At 35.7% G+C, this 20,089-nt stretch overlaps 2 protein-coding genes across 3 annotated transcripts in view; one reads left to right on the top strand and one right to left on the bottom strand.

Moving 5' to 3' along the window:
* Positions 1-1,449: 1,449 nt before the first annotated feature.
* Positions 1,450-8,746, bottom strand: LOC311069207 (lysophosphatidylserine lipase ABHD12-like). 2 transcript variants are annotated; one of them, XM_084092198.1, is made up of 14 exons: positions 8,634-8,746; positions 7,190-7,333; positions 6,706-6,791; positions 6,514-6,607; positions 6,270-6,389; positions 5,682-5,712; positions 5,554-5,599; positions 5,313-5,442; positions 5,125-5,162; positions 3,290-3,378; positions 2,908-2,990; positions 2,677-2,755; positions 2,439-2,563; positions 1,450-2,204 (listed from the first exon to the last, which is right to left on the bottom strand). In XM_084092198.1, exons 2-14 carry the CDS (start codon positions 7,264-7,266, stop codon positions 2,177-2,179), a joined length of 1,026 nt encoding a protein of 341 aa, XP_083948324.1. In that variant the 5' UTR covers positions 7,267-7,333; positions 8,634-8,746; the 3' UTR covers positions 1,450-2,176. The 2 variants fall into 2 exon arrangements, with proteins under 2 accessions (XP_083948324.1, XP_083948325.1); XM_084092199.1 differs by lacking the exon at positions 8,634-8,746 and having other exon boundaries at positions 7,190-7,350.
* The window catches only part of srbd1 (S1 RNA binding domain 1), a 57,693-nt gene continuing 46,345 nt past the window's right edge, over positions 8,742-20,089 (top strand). Inside the window, exons 1-9 of the mRNA XM_084092197.1 lie at positions 8,742-8,832; positions 9,313-9,380; positions 9,645-9,948; positions 10,783-11,034; positions 11,228-11,394; positions 12,466-12,583; positions 12,693-12,831; positions 13,984-14,080; positions 14,262-14,424. Of these exons, the coding sequence (XP_083948323.1) occupies positions 9,313-9,380; positions 9,645-9,948; positions 10,783-11,034; positions 11,228-11,394; positions 12,466-12,583; positions 12,693-12,831; positions 13,984-14,080; positions 14,262-14,424 (1,308 nt within the window). The 5' untranslated portion in view covers positions 8,742-8,832. The remainder of the gene's footprint in view (positions 8,833-9,312; positions 9,381-9,644; positions 9,949-10,782; positions 11,035-11,227; positions 11,395-12,465; positions 12,584-12,692; positions 12,832-13,983; positions 14,081-14,261; positions 14,425-20,089) is intronic.

Raw genomic sequence — 20,089 nt, 5'->3', positions numbered from 1 at the left:
ATGGCCACGTCATCTGAGCGCAAACAGAAGCGGTGGAAAGGCAGGCTGCTTAGCAGGATGTAAAAACAACACTGATGAAATATTCATTGATAAGATCTTCAAATAGTGTAGTTAGTAGAAAGTTACGCCCTCATCAGTAAACGTATCGCTATTAAACGTCGATTTATTAAAGACCCTTGTTATTCCTCACCAAGCTGCCAAAATAAAACATTTCACAAAAACTTCAGTTAACATGAATGCAACTAATTTCCCCCAATTCTTTTTTTAAATAATTTAATTTTAATCATTTAACAACAAATTTGCATGTTCACGGTTCTTTTATGTCAGATGGTCACATGCCATACAGGTAAATAACAATAATAAAATATTTTAGTAAGTGTTATAATGTTTCAATTGTAAAATTATTCATTTCAATTTTATATTTTTATTACTGGAATTATTATTAGCTTTTCATTAACTCACCAACCCCCTGCTTTTCCCTCATGAACCCCCAGGGGTTTTCAAACTGGAAAACCCTGGCCTATATGTATTTTTGTTTTGTTTGTTTGTTATTTGAGATGGACAGGTAGTGTAGCATGTTGGCTAATACCTAATTACAAAAAGCATTTGTCTTGCAAAGTAGTTGAGATTCTTTGAGAACTCAACTTTCACTTGATGATGAGTTGATTTTCCTATAACCTTTTACCACAACAACAACACAGCATTTAAAGAGCACAACTGCGCGAGCCTTTATGACGTCACAAATGTTACAGTATTTAATGGCATGAAAGTCTCTTGCTCATTTTGTAGGTTGACGTTTTGGAGTATTTGATATCAAAATGACTAAATAAATTTGTTCAAAAGCTTGGCCAAAACCTTCCATATTTGCTTCCATATCGGATTCATGACTGGCATGGTATGACTGACCTCTGTGCACAAGGTAATTGTTAATTCTTTGTTTTGTTAATCAGGTGGCTGTGATATTTTAGTGAAGGGGCCATCAAAGTGGCAAGCTGCTATGTTATTTTATAACATCTTATTCATGTTAATCACATACTATTATTACAAATGATTTCTCAGTAGGCAAACTGTTTTGTGAACAAAGTCCTTATTTTGGAAACCACCTCCATCTGTCATAATTTCTTTCTTTTAGGCTGGCTATCCCAAACTCAAACCCATGGAGATCGACTCTACATTAATCGCCAATAAGGGCCCCAGCGTTCCTCAGATAATTAAATTGCTGGACTGGCAGAACAACACAGACCACTACATCATGGTCAAGCTGTCCTTGTCTTGCATGGACTTGTTGAGCTTCATGGAGCTCCACGGAGGAAGCCTTGAAGAGAAGACAGCACGTCATATCATCATGCTAATGTTTGCTGCGAGCGTGGTGTCTTCCATCGGGTCATCAACCATGGAGGTCAAATTTATTAACTTTGGGTATGAAGAAATCTGCCTTCAAAGTCTTCATTGGTATGTGTTGTGAACTGCTTTATTAATTAGCTCACAGAAATGCATCCCATATATAGTCAACTTGCTATGGAAATGTATTAAACAGCAGACAACATCTCTTTCCTCCAGGCACAATAGCATGTCCTCCAGAGTTCAAATTCAACAGCAAATTCAAATGCAAAGCCGGCGACAGTGTGGACACTCGGTAGCCTCCTATTCTAAATGAATTGAATAATGAATAAAGCAATTAAATAATGAAATCTATATATATAAAAAATAAAAACTGCATAGTCTTCACAATATGAATTAAATTGATTCAAAGCTACTAAAGTTCAATCAAAGAGCAGAAAGTGATTTTCTCTTTTTCTCTTGTTGTTTGATTAACATTAAGGATAGAGCAGCAGGTATGCTAGGCTGCTGCCAATGCACGACATTGGCACACATTTGATTTCATTCCCCGTTGTTTACCTTTTGTTTACATCAATATTCGCTTAAATGGTTCATTCAGTCAAAGCGGTTCATTGTGCTTTTTTAACACAGTTCCCGTGCTGTATTTTCTTATTCATAACAAGACAGTAAATTCACCCTAATGAGGGTCCTTTTGTAAAATATACTTCAGACATTACAATGTTTTTATCAAAGTAGTGCATACCGTTTACAACAATTCTAAATGTACAGTTACAAAACCAGTTACAGCTTTAGCTGGCTCTATCTTGGTGTAAATCCTTCCCCTCGTGTGTCCGTCTCATGCCTTTAGCGACTGCACAAACTCTCTGTAATAATAAACATAGGCATTCATTTTGCTGCCATTATCTAATATTTTTCTGTCATTAAGTGATGTATGTCCAACATTATATAAAGTAATGCATAGCTTACTCATCATAAGTTACTTTTTATTGAAAGTATTTATCCAGAGCTGTCGTTACTTGTAACATGTTACCCCTAGTATCGTGAATCTCCTATGATAATTCTTTGAAATCTTAAAAATGAATAAAACATGACATCACCTTATGATATTTGGCAAACCAGGGTCTTTATAGAGACCATTATGAAGATATCCAAGCGATCCATCAAATGGTACCAGCTTGACCCGTTCATCTGAGTTCTGGGCCTTTTTTGCGATTCTGTAAATCTGAACCAGAATAAATGTAATTTAAAGCAAAGATTTATTTCCAAATTATTTTTTTATAAGGTAAATTAAGTACCTTATACTTAAACACGTAACTCAAACACGTAAACTCAAACCTCTTGAGCCGTGGCAAATGGCACTAAATGGTCGTCTTCAGCATGGAGAATCATAATGGGAGTTCTAATTTTCTGCAAACTATCAAAAAAGAAAAAAGATAAGAAAAGCGAGACAAAAAAAATTACAACAAATTTTCATATCTAACATTACACTGGCATACTATTTCAATCACATTTCTACTCATATTGTTAAATATATATTAATTACTTAAGTGAAACAATGTCACATACTTCTTCTTAGTTGGAAAGACCACAATGTTGTTTTTCAGTGGATTGGAAAGGAAGAACTGAATGTATGGGAACTTCCAATAAAACTAGAGAGAGAAAAAAGAGAGAGGTACCAAACTGATTAATGACCCATATCATCTTGTGTGGTTTGTCCATGTAAAGTTTCAAACTTCTAATTTCATCAGAATTAAATTGGGATTTTCTTACAAAGTAAAATGTACTTAAAATCTGAACAATTACAATGTTGTGAAAGGTAGGTTTAAAAAACACTTAAAAAATGATCAATAAAATGCCTAATAAAAATATCTAGAATGAAAACATCTGAAACTCATTTGTCAGGACCAGTTGTTTTTCCATGATTTCAAAGATCCTAAACGTTACTTACCCAGGAAAAAACGTGTTCAAAAAGTTGATTAGGTGCCACTTCCCCGGTTAGGAATGCACCCTCAAGTATTATTCCATCAAACTGTTTTCCTGTCAATAAATGTGCAGTTTTTTAATCAAGAAAAATGTATATATACAGAATACAGAAAAATACACCATTCCCCTCTTGCAGTCAAGAAATGTTTAAAAATATGTAAAGTGTGTAAATTATGTTCCCCATGTCTTTTGACTTTTGTGTTACTTCCTGTTTCTGTGCCATTTTTGTAGTCCCATGTTTTTCATGTTGATTAGTTCCCTGATTGCTGATTCCCTGATATAGACCTTGTGTTTCCCATGTTCCTTGTCAGTTTATGTTTGCTGTGGATGAATGTAGATGGATCGTGTCTCTTCTCCTCATGTTCCCTAGTCTCAGAACTCTCTGTGCTCTCTCTTATGGTAACAGAAGCCATTCTTGAGGCCAACTCTCTGGGCTCTCCGTCTCTTTTCCACCATGGCCTCCTGATTCTCGGTGGTCCTCAGCTCCACCGGTTCAACCGTGGTCTTCAGCTCCGCCTGCTCTGCCCTGGTGGTCTCCTGCTCCTTCTGCTCTGCCTTGGTGGTCTTCAGCTCCACCTGCTCCACCTTGGCCTTTAGTTCCGCCTTGGCCTTCAGTCTGCCTGCTCCGCCTTGATGGCCTTCATCTCCGCCTGCTCCGTCTTAGTGGCCCTTACCTCCGCCTTGGCTCCCTCCTCTTCCTGCTCCGCCCTGGCTCCCCGCAATTCCTGCTCCTCTGCTCCGGCTCCCTCCTCTTCCTGCTCCACCCTGGCTCCCCGCACTTCCTGCTCCCTCTGCCCTGGTTCCCCGCTCTCTCTGCTCCCTCTGCCCTGGTTCCCCGCTCTCTCTGCCCTGGTTCCCCGCTCTCTCTGCTCCCTCTGCCCTGGTTCCCCGCTCTCTCTGCTCCCTCTGCCCTGGCTCCCTGCTCTCTCTGCTCCCTCTGCCCTGGCTCCCCACTCTTCCTGCTCCGCCCTGGCTCCCCGATCTCTCTGCTCCCTCTGCTCTGGCTCCCTGCACTTCCTGCTCCCTCTGCCCTGGCTCCCTGCTCTCTCTGCTCCCTCTGCCCTGGCTCCCCACTCTTCCTGCTCCGCCCTGGCTCCCCGATCTCTCTGCTCCCTCTGCTCTGGCTCCCTACACTTCCTGCTCCCTCTGCCCTGGCTCCCCGCTCTCTCTGCTCCCTCCGCCCTGGCTCCCCGCTCTCTCTGCTCCCTCTGCCCTGGCTCCCCACTCTTCCTGCTCCGCCCAGGCTCCCCGCTCTCTCTGCCCAGGCTTCCTACTCTCTCTGCTCCGCCCTGGCTCCCTGAACTGCTGGCTCTGCATTGGTTACAAGGCCCACGTCCACCTCATGGCCATCCATCCCTCCCCGGTGGGGGGGTTGGGCTTTATGTTCCCCATGTCTTGTTTAGACTTGTGTAACTTCCTGTTTTGGTGCCATGTTTGTAGTCTCTTGTAGCCTAGTTTTAATGTTGATTAGTTCCCTGATTGTCGTCTTTTTAGCTTGTTACCCCTTTTGTATAAACTGTATAGCCCTTGTGTTTCCCTTGTTCTTTGTCAGCCGATGTTTGCTGTGGATTTATGTAGACGGATTGTGTATCTACTCCCAGTGTTCCCTGGTTTTCCTGTTCTTGCCTTGTTCATATTTTTTCAATAAACCCCTCACATTTATATCTGCGTTTCTGCCTCCCATTACATGAAGCTTACTAAGCTATACAATGACAAGTGAAAAGTAAAAAGCAAGACAACAACACTGAAGAGACATTGAGACAAATAAGAGCATAAAAGTACAATCAGTCAAATTCTTACCTTCCTCCAGTAATTTCACTGCAGTGTTAGTCGTTACACTATTGAAAAAGAAACATACAGCTGTTATACTGTATATGTAGAAAATTCGTATTTTATTTACAGTCATATTATATTTATTGTCTTTGTTTTTTTTTTTATACATTTGTAGAAACTTAGCAAAAGTCAATAAAACAGCAGATTCTACACACCCACTACCAAGCGAGTGCCCCCACACACACACCAGGCTGTTTCCACTGCGTGCCTTAACCCAGTGGTACAAGAATAAGGCATCAGTACTCAAACCGGCCTCTGTAGGTTCCCCAGTGGAGTCCCCAAAACCTGACGGATTTTAATACATTTGAGTAAGCATTGCCATTGAAAAATCATATGAAGTTTGAAATGAGTTCCAGTGATTGTGGGCTACAGTGAAGTGACAACATTTTAACTCACCTCTGTAGTCCAACACCAAGACATGATATCCAACACCACTCAAGACCTGTATGGTCAAGACACTTCAGTCATTGTCTCTATTCAAGTTCTTAGTCTTTCTACATAATGAAATAAGTGAGTTTGCTCACATTTGCAATTCCAATACGATGGGGTGCAGATCTGTTTATTGAGGGTACAAAGGTCATGACAGCATCAAGACAAAAGCAAATTATTTACATGTATTTTCAATATAATGAAAAATGTATCACTTTATTTATTGATTTATATATTTAGAAGAGAAACAATTTTAAATAGTAGGCTATCACAAAGGAACTCAATGTGCAAATTAGTCAAAAGGAATAGGCCTATGTGGTAATTTTATTTAAACAAGTTGATAATATTGTGGTAGTGTTTACACACTTATAGTTTTTAGGTTTGGTTTCATTGGACTTTGATCTTTTTTTTAAATAGTGAGGTTACAAAAGGATTGAATGTGGAGTGATATGCTGCAGTTGCCCATCCCAGTTTTTTAGTAAGGTAAAGGTAAGGTAAAAAATGCACAAGTTCAATGCATGTAAAAGATATGTAGGATCAATGATCAATGTCAAGAAATTATGTAGACATTGCATAGTGTCTGCATGGTTAGCATATCAAAGGCAAACTTTAGTGAACAGAGATTAAAAGTCTTAGAATAAAAGGTGTTCTCTTGTGTTTTAAGTTGATTAAAGGTTTCTTGCCTGTTACCCCCATTGCCATGGAGGTAGATGAAAATTGGCGATCCATCCCCCAGAGCTTTCTCATACCACTCTAGATTCTGCCCCTGCGCCTCCTTCCATCTATGTGCAGGTACAGTATACCTACAAATTAATTATGTATAATGCAAAAACAAAGAAAAATAATATATTGACAACATCAATATTTGTTATTGTTGTTTCATAGTTTTTGAGTATATATGTGACATGTAGGTGTCTTAAAACTAACCACACGCCCACTCTCACCCCCTCCTCGGGTTTGAGATAGATATTTATAGTGTGATTGAGACCTATATCTGAAGGTTGGCTGAGGTCAACATAGTCTGGAGAAATAAACAAATGCATTTATAGGAAAAATCCATAAACTACAACAGTATATAGATGACAACACATTGATATGGGGGGGGGTATAATTGCATACCAGAGAAGAGATACATTAGAAATGGTATTGTTGCAGAAAGCACGCACATCAAAAGAAGTCCCATTTTAGTCCAAGTCCACTGAGATCTTAAGAAAAGAACATTCACAGAATCTGTCATTTTTGACCCAATGGGCTGTATTCAAGATGTGTTGAAGACAAATGTATTCTTAAACCAATCCAATGGTATGAACTCTTCTGAACTCCTGATGAATTGTACAAATAACCTTCTAAGTTTTAGCTTTAGATTGTAGTGAAAATGAAACATCAAATCACCAATTGCATTTTATTTTTCTTTATTTGACACGGATGATGCATTGTCACAGTAAAATGAAAATCATTTAATTTCATTTTTAATTTTGTCATATTTTGCACACAGTTTTCTTATAATGAAATTGTTTATCTGGTTTTAGTTTTCATTTTTATCATTTAATTGATTTAAAATTGGCAGAAAATGCCTTCCATAATAACAACAAATATGACTTGCCTTGCATGCTCGTTCAAATCCTTAGATCTTCCTGCAGACTGCAATTTTCTTTCAGATTTATTGATTCTTCGCTTCATTTTGCAGAGCAGGGAACACTCTCGATGGTTACTTTACACAACTATGTCAATAATTGACAAACAAACCCTGCAACTCACAGAAGTGGATGGATGTAAAGAGCAAAGAGCAAAGAGCAAAGAGCATAGACTGGGCTTATGTGCACACATTTTACAGGTTTTTTTCCACTCAAGACAAGATACGTCATTTGTGACTTATGAATATACACTGCTCTTGATCTGCTTTATTTATTGGTTCAGTAATGAAAATAAAGTGTAACAGAAGAAGATTTCATTAAATTGCCACTGTGTAAATCAATGTCCAAAAACAAATAAGCATGTTTAGTGTGCATGTTTGTATAGCTTTAATTTGCAAAGTAAGCTATATATACATATCGAAACAGGGCTTTAAGGTCTGTGTTTTATGGAGAATAACCCAGTTTAGGTTAGATTTATAGCACCATGGTAGCCTACATTATAATGTCATTTTAATGCTGAAATTCTCAATGAAAAGATTTCAGTGTCATTATTCATATTACATTTTTATATATTTATTTTTTGCACAAAGCACTCTACTCATCAAACATTTATATCTTGCCTCTCTTCATACCAGCCAGATGGCCAAAGTTCTGGCAAGGTTCTCTCAAAGTTATGAACAAACATTCTTCTAGTAACAATGTTCTCAAAACATTAGCACAAAAATGATATAGCCTACATTCTGAAACATATTTCAGCTATATTTCTGACAAAAGACAAGGAACTCCCGCACACTATCAGCAGACCTACTTGCAAATGAGTATAAAAAAATGTATTAGCAACGTTTCGGTCTCACGACCTTCATCATATACAACTATTCAAACTCAATCCCATTTAAAATAATCACATTGCCAATCAACGTAAAGATCCATTTGTAACCAATTAAGCTCAATGACTGAATACATTAACACCACATCATCATAAACAGTTACAAACATAATTGTTAATAATGTAAAAGTAAAAAATAAAAAACAAAAAACATGGGATTGAGTTTGAATAGTTGTAAATGCAGGTGTGCGATGGTGTTTGCCAATAGCTAGACTATATTTCTAAAACATTTTAGTTGAATAAGTTACTCTGTTGACAAAATTAGCTAAACATTAGCGAACATTCACATATCCAAGATAAATAATTTTTAAAACATTAAAATAATCTGGATGTTTTGAATGTTCTAAGAACATTCAAATTAAATGGACAGTCACATCACATTTAATAGACTGCAATGTTTGGAGGAATTTTTTTTTCTGTAGAAGTAACTTAACGTTATAAAAAAGCTATTAGCCTACCATTGCAAATTGAAACGGTGAATTTGTATATTTCATTAAATTGCTTATTTAGAAGTAGAGAATGCTTACCAGCTTCTAATTCTAATGAAATTTTAGATTTTTGATGGAAAAACTTTTGATAAAAAAACGGATGAAGATGAACCTTTATTATATATTAAGAGTTTGAGAGCCTTAACTACATCACTTCCTGCTGCTGACGTCGCTGAGGAAACAAAGCATCATTCAGTCGTGAAATGAGTGATAGTTTGATGTCTGTCAAAGAAACATTGTAAGTTTTAACAGTTCTGTTATCGACTACTGTAGGTGAACATCTCTGGTTTAATGTTTGATCATTTGGAAAACCATTAGCTAAGACAAATTACACGTACTAAATTACACGCGCGCTAAATTCAAAATGATTTTGTCTTTCTACACACAGTTTCTGTTTGCTAACATTTAACATTCACCACAACAACGTTAAACATGATTTTGCATTGCGCTGAGTAACGTTAACTTTGCACATATTTGACGTGACACCTGACGGGCAGGTTTTCATAATTATCACTTTGTCTGAAAGTCGTTATATGAGAAACAGATTATTTTTATACTCACATATGAGCGTCCATTCTTTATGGAAATATTGATTGGGTTGAAAACATATCCACGTCCAAGTTATAAAAGAGTTATTATTTTTATTTTACCATACACCCTTATTTGTTACTGTCATTTAGTCCATCATTTAATTGTATTTGTTGTTTCCCACACAAAGATGCTTCGAAGAACAAGAACAGCAAAGGTGTATAAAGAGCCAGAGACTGATGATGATGATTCTGACATGTGAGTTCTTTTGCTTTGCTTTCACAATTCCAACACAATTTTTTTTCAAATTAGCTTCCAAAAGATTAAGATGCAACACTGTGTACAGTGAAACGATTTTAGGCTCTTTCTGCCAATAGATTAACAGTGTTGAAAACATGCTGTTGAATTTTAGGTAGAGACGTTGATAGAAAAAATGTTTTTTTAATTATGTAAAAATACAAGATCTTCTATTTCTTGTTCTTTCTGAATGCTGAATGAAATAGAAATAATTTATTGTTACAGAACAGGCAATCAGAAAGATGACAGTGAGGAGTTAGATGAATGGTTGCCAAATTTAAATGAAGGCAAAACTAAAGGAAGATGCCAGAGGGGGACAGATGAAACCGCAGAAAAGAAAAAAGTGACCAAGAGGGTGGCCAAACCTAAAGAGCCAAAACCTAAAGAGCCAAAACCTAAAGCGGAGAGGAAGCCAAGAGCTGCACGGGTTCCTAAAGCGAAGAAGGAGAAGACTAATATTGAGAATCAAACTGAGGATGCAGTTCTACCCAAGCCTGAATCACACCAGCATGTGACAATCAAAGAAGAGGCAAGTTTTAGTATTTGACTCGGCAGCAGTAACTGTCTTGTAATAAGTGTACTGTAAGTTGCTCTGCATAACAGCATCTTCTTTTCTAAATGACTAATTACTATATGTTATCTATCTACCCTGACTCACGTCAGCAGTTCTAATATAATTTTAAAATGTATTCAAATCACTTATTTCATTGGGATGTCTGGTGATTTTAAAATCTAAGTATATTCTATGTTCTATAATTTTATATCTTGGTTAATTTGGCTAAATTTGACTTTTTCTGTACACACTACAATTCAAAAGTTTGGGTTCAGTAACTTCAGTTAAAAAAAATTTGTTTGTTTTTTAATTAAATTAATACTTCTATTCAGTAATGTTGTCAGTCTTTTCAAAAGTCTTTTTTGAAGTTTTTTTTATTCATTTTTTTTTTTAAATTGTAAAAAAAAAGAAGAAAAAAAAAGAATAATAATAATGTAGCCACAAAAAGATTAGGCTGCACAACTGTTTTTAACATTGATAATATTAGGAATTGTGAATTTCTAAAGGATCATGTTACACTAAAAATAGAGTAATAATTGCAATTATTCCTGCAATTACAGGAATTAATTACACTTTAAATATAAATTAATATAGAAAACAATCATTTTAAATTGCATTAATATTTTACAATATTATAGTTTTACTCTTTTGTTAATCAAATAAATGCCATCTTGGTGAGCATAAGACTTATGTACGGTAGTATAGCTTGACATTGGCATTAGTTAAAGACATTAGTTAGGCACTTTTCAAATTAGCAGTTTTAATATAATGTACTCAAATTACTTGATTCATTCTGTTGCCTTATTTTAGAGGTTGTCCATCAACTTGAGCAGGGAGTTCAGTAATAATGCAACTGTCCCAAGAGATATGCCTGATGAGGGTCCATCCTCCAGCCAACATATCCCCAAGATGAAAAAAGAGGAACCAGATGACAGCTTCACCTTTGATGAACCTGCTCAGAAGAAGCAGAAGACCACAAACGTGCCCCAGGGAAGACCTATAAAACTCAAATCGGGCAATTCCTGTGTGGAAGACTTGCAGATGAATTGGGATCCCATTCGGGTGGGTTATTACTTTCCTGAAACATGAAATAGTGATTGACTCAGTGTTGTTTTTGAAACATTTGGATAAAGGTTGTTAACGGTATTATTATTATTTGCCTTTTGTTGATCCAGTCTTTTTTTTTTTTTCTCACATATTACAATAATAGTAACTCAAATATTTCAAGACCATTTATTTTTTTCATCCCATGTAGGTTCTTGCTAACAAGACGGGTGTGGAGCAGTGGGTGTGTGAGAACATTGCACAGCTCTTCCAGGAGGAGAACACTATTCCCTTCATGGTGCGCTATAGAAAGGACCTGATTAACCATATGGATGCAGATGCTGTTCGAGATGTGCAGCTGGCTCTTGAAGAGTTACGGTAAGACACAGGAAGGACAAGTTAAAAAAAAGAAAAAAGAGAGATACCAGAAAGGATCTTTTTTTCTTCTTTTTTTCCAGACTTATCTGATATAGTTTAATTAAATCTATTTTCATTTTCAAGGAAACAGAATAAGTGTTTTGGTTTGTGGTTGCTGGATAAAGCTTTTATTTAATCATTTTGCAGAAACTGGATGGATGTTTTTTTTATTTGTATGTTTTGACTGGTTCTTTGCAAATAATTCATTTAAATGAAAATGCTTTTAGTAGATGGATGTCTCCAGTCCAGTGACACAAAAAGCTGATATTTGAATATGGCTATTACCTGGCTTGAGTTACCTTGATTAGGTTTGCTGAAATCAAGTGTGACCTGTAGATGGCAGCAGAGATTATGCTGCGTAATGAGAACAAATTGTTCTTCATGGAATAGTCTGGTGATTCTGTAGAATTTCAGTCTGGTGATTCTAAAGTAAACTAATTTTAACACTTGGTTCATTTGACTAAATATGACATTTTCTGTTCATAAACTGTTGTTCAAATGTTTGGGGTCAGTGAGGCTTTTTTGGGAGAAAAAAAGAAAATAAATAAATTGATTCAGCAGGGATGCATTAGATTGGTCAAACAGTAAAGACATGTATAATGTTACAAAATATTTCTATTTCAAATAAATGCTTTTCTTTTGAACACTCTTCATAAACAATATTAAATGTATAAATAAAAAAATAATTATAAGAAAATGATTAAAGAATGTAGTACGGTGTCCTGCCATTACAGGAACTATTTACACTTAATATATTAAAAAAGAAGACTGCGATTTTTTTTTTTTTTTTTTTTTTTTTTTTAATTATTATTACTTGATTTGATTTGATTTGATTATTGTATTGTTGACCAAAAACATGCAGCATTGGTTAGCATAAGACAAAATGTTTAAAAAACATTAAAAAAATCTTACTGACTTTTGAACAGTAGTATAACTTGACAGTGTAATAGACAATTAGTTAGCCACTTTTCCTAATGAGAAAGCAAAGTGAAAAGCAAACAGGATCAACTTAATTTTATGCATATGTCTTAGGTCAGTGGCCAAGAAGAGCAGATCTGTGGCTCAAACACTAAAGAAGGAGGGAGTTCTTACTTCAGACCTGGAAATGGCTCTAAAGAACTGCATAACAGCTGATGAAATAGACCATGTGGTGAGACAGAACAAGCTTCTCAGCTTATTAACTCTAAAACTTTGATCATTTGGTGTGTTTTTGACTGTGAGGGATGTAAAGATAGCATTTACTTTTGTGTTGTCTTTAGTATGGCCCCTATAAAAAGGGCAGTAAGCTGTCCAAGGCCAGACGAGCTAAGGAGCTAGGACTGGAACCTGTTGCCCTGGCTCTGCTTCAGGCACCTCAGACACTGGATCTGCACGCCTCAATCCAGCCCAACACTAAGGGTATCAGTCTTCTGTATACTACTTGCAGCAAGCAGCATGTTATATTGGTGCTTGTATGCCAGAGGCCTGTAGTATGAAGCTAGTTGAACAAACAGTAGGTTTAGAGTTGACAAAACCATACAAATCCAGCCGGGTGTAGATCAGGTACGCTCTGTATAAACATTCTCTGTCAACTCAGGGTTTGATCCAGAGTTTGTGATTAAATCTGAAGTGCATGCCATGCACCTAAATGTGTGACGTGCAGCGAACTACCAATCACACGGAACATGGAGAGCATCAGTTTGATTTACTTCTTGCCGCTGTTATTGAAGCTTATATTAAAGCTTGTATTTATATAGGCTATATTTATATGAATTTAAATATTTTTATTTTAATTGTCAATTAATGTAATTATTAAATGAATATATTATTTGAATTATTCATAATTATAATTTCTTTAATATAAATATAATAAGTAATTAACAGCAAAAATAATTTTACAAAACAATAAACTGCTTTAGTTTGTAGCGAGAGATATAGGGGGAGTAGCTTTATTGCATCCAATATATGTCCATTTGCTCACAGCTGATTAGTTCAGTTTTGTTTTGCAATCTCAAACCCAGAATAAAACCGGCTCTGGAGCAGGGGTGTGTTTCCCAAAGCCAACTATGGTCGCATATTCCAGTGTTACCAACACAATTCAACGGAACTTGTGACCATAGTTGGCTAACAATGCTTTTGGGTACAGTACATTGATTTAACAATAATAGTTTTTGAAACAGATTAATGGTCACAACATTGCCTACTTAATTTCTATATCAAGTAAAAAGAGTGATAAAAGTCATTGGGTCAGTAGAGGGCAGCAAAGGACTTCAGTTTTTGTGTGTGTTGTCTGCACATGCTTTTGGGCAGTGTATTTTTTGACATTGACATATCACAGGAGTGACATCGGCAGCATTGTGACATTTTTCCATATGTATTTCCAAGTTTTACATATATTACCATATAACTATGTGGAATATTTGTTCTGTGGATTATTTGTGCTGTATAAATTAGCAGGAGTATTATTCCACACTTTTCACCAAAGAAATTCAGTTCTCATAAGTTAATGCAGGGTCACTGATAACTGTGAATGTTATGTGAGATTTCAGCTATTTCTCTTCCTGTGTGTAGGGTTGTCGACCCTGGATGAGGTGGCCACGGGTGTGCAGGAGATCCTAGCAGATATGATTGCAAAGGACAAAGAGACTCTCACCTATGTCCAGTCACTGTGAGACATTTAACAAACCATATTTTCTCCTAATCTCCAGTCCCTCTTAATTATCATCTTTCTATTACCTATTAACCTATCTGTTTGTCTTGCGCTTTTATGCATCTCCCCTTACATTTTCTAACCTGTCAGTCCCAATTATGAGTGTTATGTTTGACTCTGCATATATGTATGGTCTCAGGTGTGACAGGAGTGCAGTGACCATTCACTCATCAGTGTCTAAAACAGCCCTGAAAGAACAGCAGCCACAGGAGGGAAATCAGAAGAGCAAACCAAAGGACATTGCCAAGTTCAGCCTGTATACTGACTTCACCTGCGGCATCCAGCGTATCCAGCATCATCAGGTATAGTCACCTCTTATCTTGTGCCATACCAGATTCACTGTGCAGATAGGAAACTTTTAGATCTTTTTTTTTTATCTTCCTTTCATCCAGAGATTTAAATATCATGCAGTGATATTGCTTTCTTGGCAAATTACACAAATGCCTGTTCCACAGTGATATGCTAAAACTGCTATTTCATTATCTTTGTTATTAACATTATGACATATTTTCTAAATAATAAAAAATGTCAGATATGATAACATTTCTTGCCATGTGGTCAAAAGTGTGGTTTTGTTTTTCTTTTGGTCCTCTTTTAGTTCACTTTCAGTGTGAATAGTGGAGATAAGATGATGCAAATGATAGGGATAGGAAGCAGTAGTGGTAGGGGTGTAACGATATATCGTGGTACGATTTATCGCGATGCAAAAATGTCACGATATGTATCGTAGAGTTATGACGATATTATAAATTTTTTTACATTTAAAAAAATTTTTTTTTACGATTTGACGTCCGTTTTATCCTAATGGTTGAGCTACCGCACCCGCGTTAATATTAATATTAATATTATTATTATACATATTATATATTTTTTCCCTGTGTGTGTGCGTGTGTGTGTGCGTGTGTGTGTATATATATATATATATATATATATATATATATATATATATATGTAAGCAATAAGGTAGGAGAGGCTGTGCTGTATCGTGAATAAGTAACGGCTGAAGGGCGTTGTTACCCCTTCAGCCGTTACTTATTCACGATACAGCACTTGTCTCGAGTACCTTATTGCTTTTATAAAACGGTTATCACACAATGCAACTATTAAAGCCGAAAAACATGTATCTATGCAAATTTTATGAAGTAAAATCACTAAAAGCCTTCCTTCCGCTGGAAAAAATAGTCCCTGACCGTAAACAGCAACAAAAGTTACATACATTATTTCGCCAATAGATGGCGGCAAAGACCGTTTTTATGAGTGAGTCAGTCAGTAGAGAAGACTTTTACATTGAAAGGAATCAAACTTGTGAACACGGAGAAGGAAGACGCAACTGACAGATAACTATGTGCACGGAAAAAAACCTTAACTTTTAAAATGACAAAATATCGCAGTGGACATTCAAACAGATTTTTTTTTAATTATGAATATAACTGACCTGAAGGAAAATGCTATATCTACTGTAAATGCAGGTACACTCGCTTACTCGATCTCTCACAATACTCTACTATAGCTTCAATGAATAAGAGTGGTTGCTAGGGGTGTTGTGTAGTGATACATAGAACAGTTGTGTGAAGCGGTCTTAGCCCTGTTTTATCGTGAATAAAGCAGCTATTGACCAATCAGAATCAAGGATTGGAACTAACCGTTTTATATATATATATATATATATATATATATATATATATATATATATATATATATACACATATACACAGTGCAATGCATAAGTGAATACACCCATGCTAAAGTTGACTAAAAAGAGGAATAAAAAATCATATTTTGGAAATTGAACTTAATGCCTTAATTTAAAAAATTAGGAAAAATCCAACCTTTAAGGACACCAATTTTCTTTGTGAATGAATAATGTACCGTAAATAAATAAATGTTCTTCCTTAAAATACATGGTGCATAAGTGAGTACACCCCTATGTTAAATTCCCATAGAGGCAGGCAGATTTTTATTTTTAAGTATTTTTAAAAAAAAAATTTTAGGATACTATGCATCCTGATAAAGTTCCCTTGGCCTTTGGAATTAAAATAGCCCCACATCATCACATAGCCTTCACCATACCTAGAGATTGGCATGGTTTTATTTCAGTTAGCCTAATAGCTAGTTTGATTTGCATTGAGAGATGATCTTATGGAAAGTACCCCATGCCAATCTCTAGGTATGGTGAAGGCTATGTGATGATGTGGGGCTATTTTAATTCCAAAGGCCAAGGGAACTTTATCAGGATGCATAGTATCCTAAAAAAAATAATAAAAAAATACTTAAAAATAAAAATCTGCCTGCCTCTATGGGAATTTAACATAGGGGTGTACTCACTTATGCACCATGTATTTTAAGGAAGAACATTTATTTATTTACGATACATTATTCATTCACAAAGAAAATTGGTGTCCTTAAAGGTTGGATTTTTCCTAATTTTTTAAATTAAGGCATTAAGTTCAATTTCCAAAATATGATTTTTTATTTCTCTTTTTAGTCAACTTTAGCATGGGTGTATTCACTTATGCATTGCACTGTATATATATATATATATATATATATATATATATATATATATATATATATATGTATGTATGTGTATATATATATATATATATATATATATATATATATGTATGTATATACTGTATGTATATGTGTGTGTATAGGTATATGTGTACCTATTTCAATTAGCGAAAAGTATTTGTTGTGAAGGCCTGCGCCGAAATACGTAGAGAACTTATTTTCCATGTAGCCATGAAATAATAATGTGCCATGGTCATCTAGCATTTTGTTGTTGAATTATCTTAACTCGTGACCGTAGAGTACCTTCACTTAACGGTCCACCTATGAAGCACCATTGGACATTTGTTTGATGATTTTTAATAGTTTTAATTTTAGTTTTATTTAACAATAACAACACTGGCTAAAATAAACGTATGTAGTGCTGTGGTCCCACCAAACAAATCATAATATTCATCTCCATACTGAAATCTTAGTTGGCCAGACAATGATTCATCTTTTCTGAATCATTAAAATATTGGTGCCTGGAACTTAAAATGCCAGGGCTATTTATTAACACTAGTACCAGTCAAAAGTTTGGACAACCACATTTACCTCCGGTTTCACAGACAAGGCTTAAGGCTAGTCCCAGACTAAAATGCCTGTTTGAGCTGAAAGGAACTTGCACTGACATATCTTAAAATATAGTACCATTGTTTTGTCTCAAGATGTACACCAGTAATGTTTTTTTTTCTAAGGCACATTTATAAAAGGTTCTTAAATGTCCTAATTGAACTAAGTCCTTGTCCTGGCTTAGCCTGTCTGTGAAACCAGGGCTTAGTTGTTTCTCGTGATCTTAAAAATCTTTTAAACCTTCCTTCTCTTCTAAATGCTTCTGCTAGTTTTGTAGACCAATATAAATTGTGCCTGCATCTGAATTTCTTTGAATTCCACTCTGTAAATGAATGAGTTAGTGGATAGTAAAGAGCTAACAAGTGTCCTGCATGTACTTCACTACTATGTAAAAGCATCCCAGGACACAGCTCATGAAGTCTCTGAAAAGGGTGGACACTTTGAAGAATCTGAAATGTACTATTTTTTAAAAACATTTTAGCCACTACATAATTCCCATACTTGTGTTATTTCATAGTACAAAAGTCATAATAAACGATGAGTAGGTGTGTCCAAACCTTTGACAGCTAGTGTATGTGCACACAATCAGACGCAAACCACCAGTCCACTGACAGTGTTGTTCCATATACACAAGTCCTCGTGCCACTCTTCAAAGCTATCCTGTCAGCGCTGTTTAACTGTTTATGTTTGTGTCAATGGCATCCCCTTCCCCCCTCTCATTTCATGGCTACCCGCTTATTCAGAGTTGGTTGTGGGCCACATGTCACAGTGACTCAGTCATCCTTTTCTCCCTCTATTCGTCTCTCTCACCCTGTTCCCTGTCCCCCAGTCATTCCCCATCTCCCCCTCTTAACATATGTGACACGTCCCCATCCACGTGCCTGTGGATTAAAGGCTAGGATTGACAGACACTGCTTCATGATGACAGCCGCTCATGGGCTCTGTGAGGAAGGAGGGGGATCGGGGCGTGAGGGTGAGAGGGAGAGAGACAAAGAGCGAAAGAGAGGCCGCATGAGTGAGTGAATGAGTGCCGGCGAGATCTCCCGTGAAGCATACAGTTTACCCGTTGTTAATCTGCTGACGTGGTTTGTCAGTGAGTGTTAATTTGAGTTTGCCGTGATCTGTGAGCTGTCGCACTCCGGCTAAAATGAACCTTTTCGTGGTTTTGCTGAGGAACAGTGTGGAATGTATTTTGACAGGAGGCATGTGTATACACACATACTTGCTTGTTTAATTTAACACATCAGTTGTGAGAGTGTATTAAGGACAAATGTGTGTGCGTGTGGGTTCCACATGTCCTTAACGAAAGGTTGAACCAGTTGGTGAAAGGTTTTGTTGGTCTTAGTGACACCATTAACAGAGGGTACATTGGTGCTTTGTGTAAATTAGGCAGAATTTATGCATTTTTATTCAAATCAATCATCAGACAAATAATTTTACATATTGAAAGACGAAACATGAAACAGTGGTGACAGAAACATTCATAATAGATTAATACACAAACTGGCAAAACGTCAAATTAAGTTTAAATACATTTTATTTTAACTTAAATATTATATACACATACATGCATACATGCATACAGTATATATGGTAATACTTTACAATAAGGTTCATTTGTTAACATTAGTTAACTACATTAGTTAACATGGACTAAGAATGAACAATACTTCTACAGCATTTATTAATCTTAGTTAATGTTTTATTTCAACATTGACTAATACATTATTAAAATCAAAAGTTGTGTTTGTTAACATTAGTTAATGCACTGTGAACAAACAATGAACAGTTGTATTTTTAATAACAACTGTTAACAAAGATTAATAAATACTTTATGTATTGCTCATTGTTAAATTAATGTTAGTTAATACATTAATTAATGTTAACAAATGAGACAAATTATATACTTTATATACTGTATAACTGTAGTGGCGTTCTTTACCTTCTGAAAATGTAAAATATTATTTCATCCAAGAAGTCCAGCCTACTTTTTTCAGAGGCTTGTTAGTCCAACTCTGCCTCAACTGAATGTCCCGTTTTTGTTATTGTACTTTATGTGATTCTGTGATTTCTTAAAGATTTTTAGTTGGAAAAAAAAGTTGAAAGTTTTCACTAAAAATGTGCTCAAAAATCGACAAATCACCAGTTAGTAACAAATAAAAAGTAAGACCACCTTTTATTTGTTACTAACTGGAAATTTGTATATTTTTGAACTACACATTTTTAGAAACGCTTGTTTTTTTGAGCGTATGATAGGTTGACTACAATAATCAGGTGTTTTTATAAAACAAAGCAGCTCTCGCTAAAGCAAGAGATCGTGTTTATTTTGTATGGAGAATGATCATTGTTGTATTTTAAACCCCATGTTGTGCATGTTTGTTTTTCTGTACATGCAAAGATAGGAAGTGAAAAGTTCATCCTTTCTTTCTGTTTTTGTAGAGGCCATCCTCTATTGCTCTGTTCCATAGCAATGTAGTTGCCTTTATTTGGAGAAAAAATATTGAATCGGAATAGCTCAGTCTTTAAAATAATATTCATTTCTGTCGCTTACATTCCTCATATTTTTCCAATTATGATTTCATTGTTATTGAGGAACATGATATGTTGAATTTTTAGACTAAACTTTTCCCCCTTCTCTGTTTTGAACATGTCACGTCTTGTACTGGCATGTCTTAAAGCTGGAGAAATTACACTAAACTGAATCTGTGAAAAATGGGTTTTTAAAATGGCTGTTTTTTTTATATTTGGTTTTTCAGTGACAAGTGTTACACTTAAACCTTATTTTTGCTCACATTCTCTTTTTTTCCAATTCATCAGCATTGTTTGTATGTGACTTTAATACTG

This window comes from Abramis brama (genome assembly GCF_963993115.1).
Source record: "Abramis brama genome assembly, chromosome: 19".
Taxonomy (NCBI): Eukaryota; Metazoa; Chordata; class Actinopteri; order Cypriniformes; family Leuciscidae; genus Abramis; species Abramis brama.
This window is presented reverse-complemented; position numbering and strand designations above follow the sequence as displayed.

Excerpts from the sequence above, each read along its gene's own strand:
- LOC311069207 (XM_084092198.1), bottom strand. The coding sequence starts at position 7,266 with ATGAAGCGAAGAATCAATAAATCTGAAAGAAAATTGCAGTCTGCAGGA. Across the intron at positions 6,390-6,513 it reads GGGGTGAGAGTGGGCGTGTG|GTATACTGTACCTGCACATA; the intron begins GTTAGTTTTAAG and ends ATTAATTTGTAG. Across the intron at positions 2,564-2,676 it reads CATTTGCCACGGCTCAAGAG|ATTTACAGAATCGCAAAAAA; the intron begins GTTTGAGTTTAC and ends ATTCTGGTTCAG.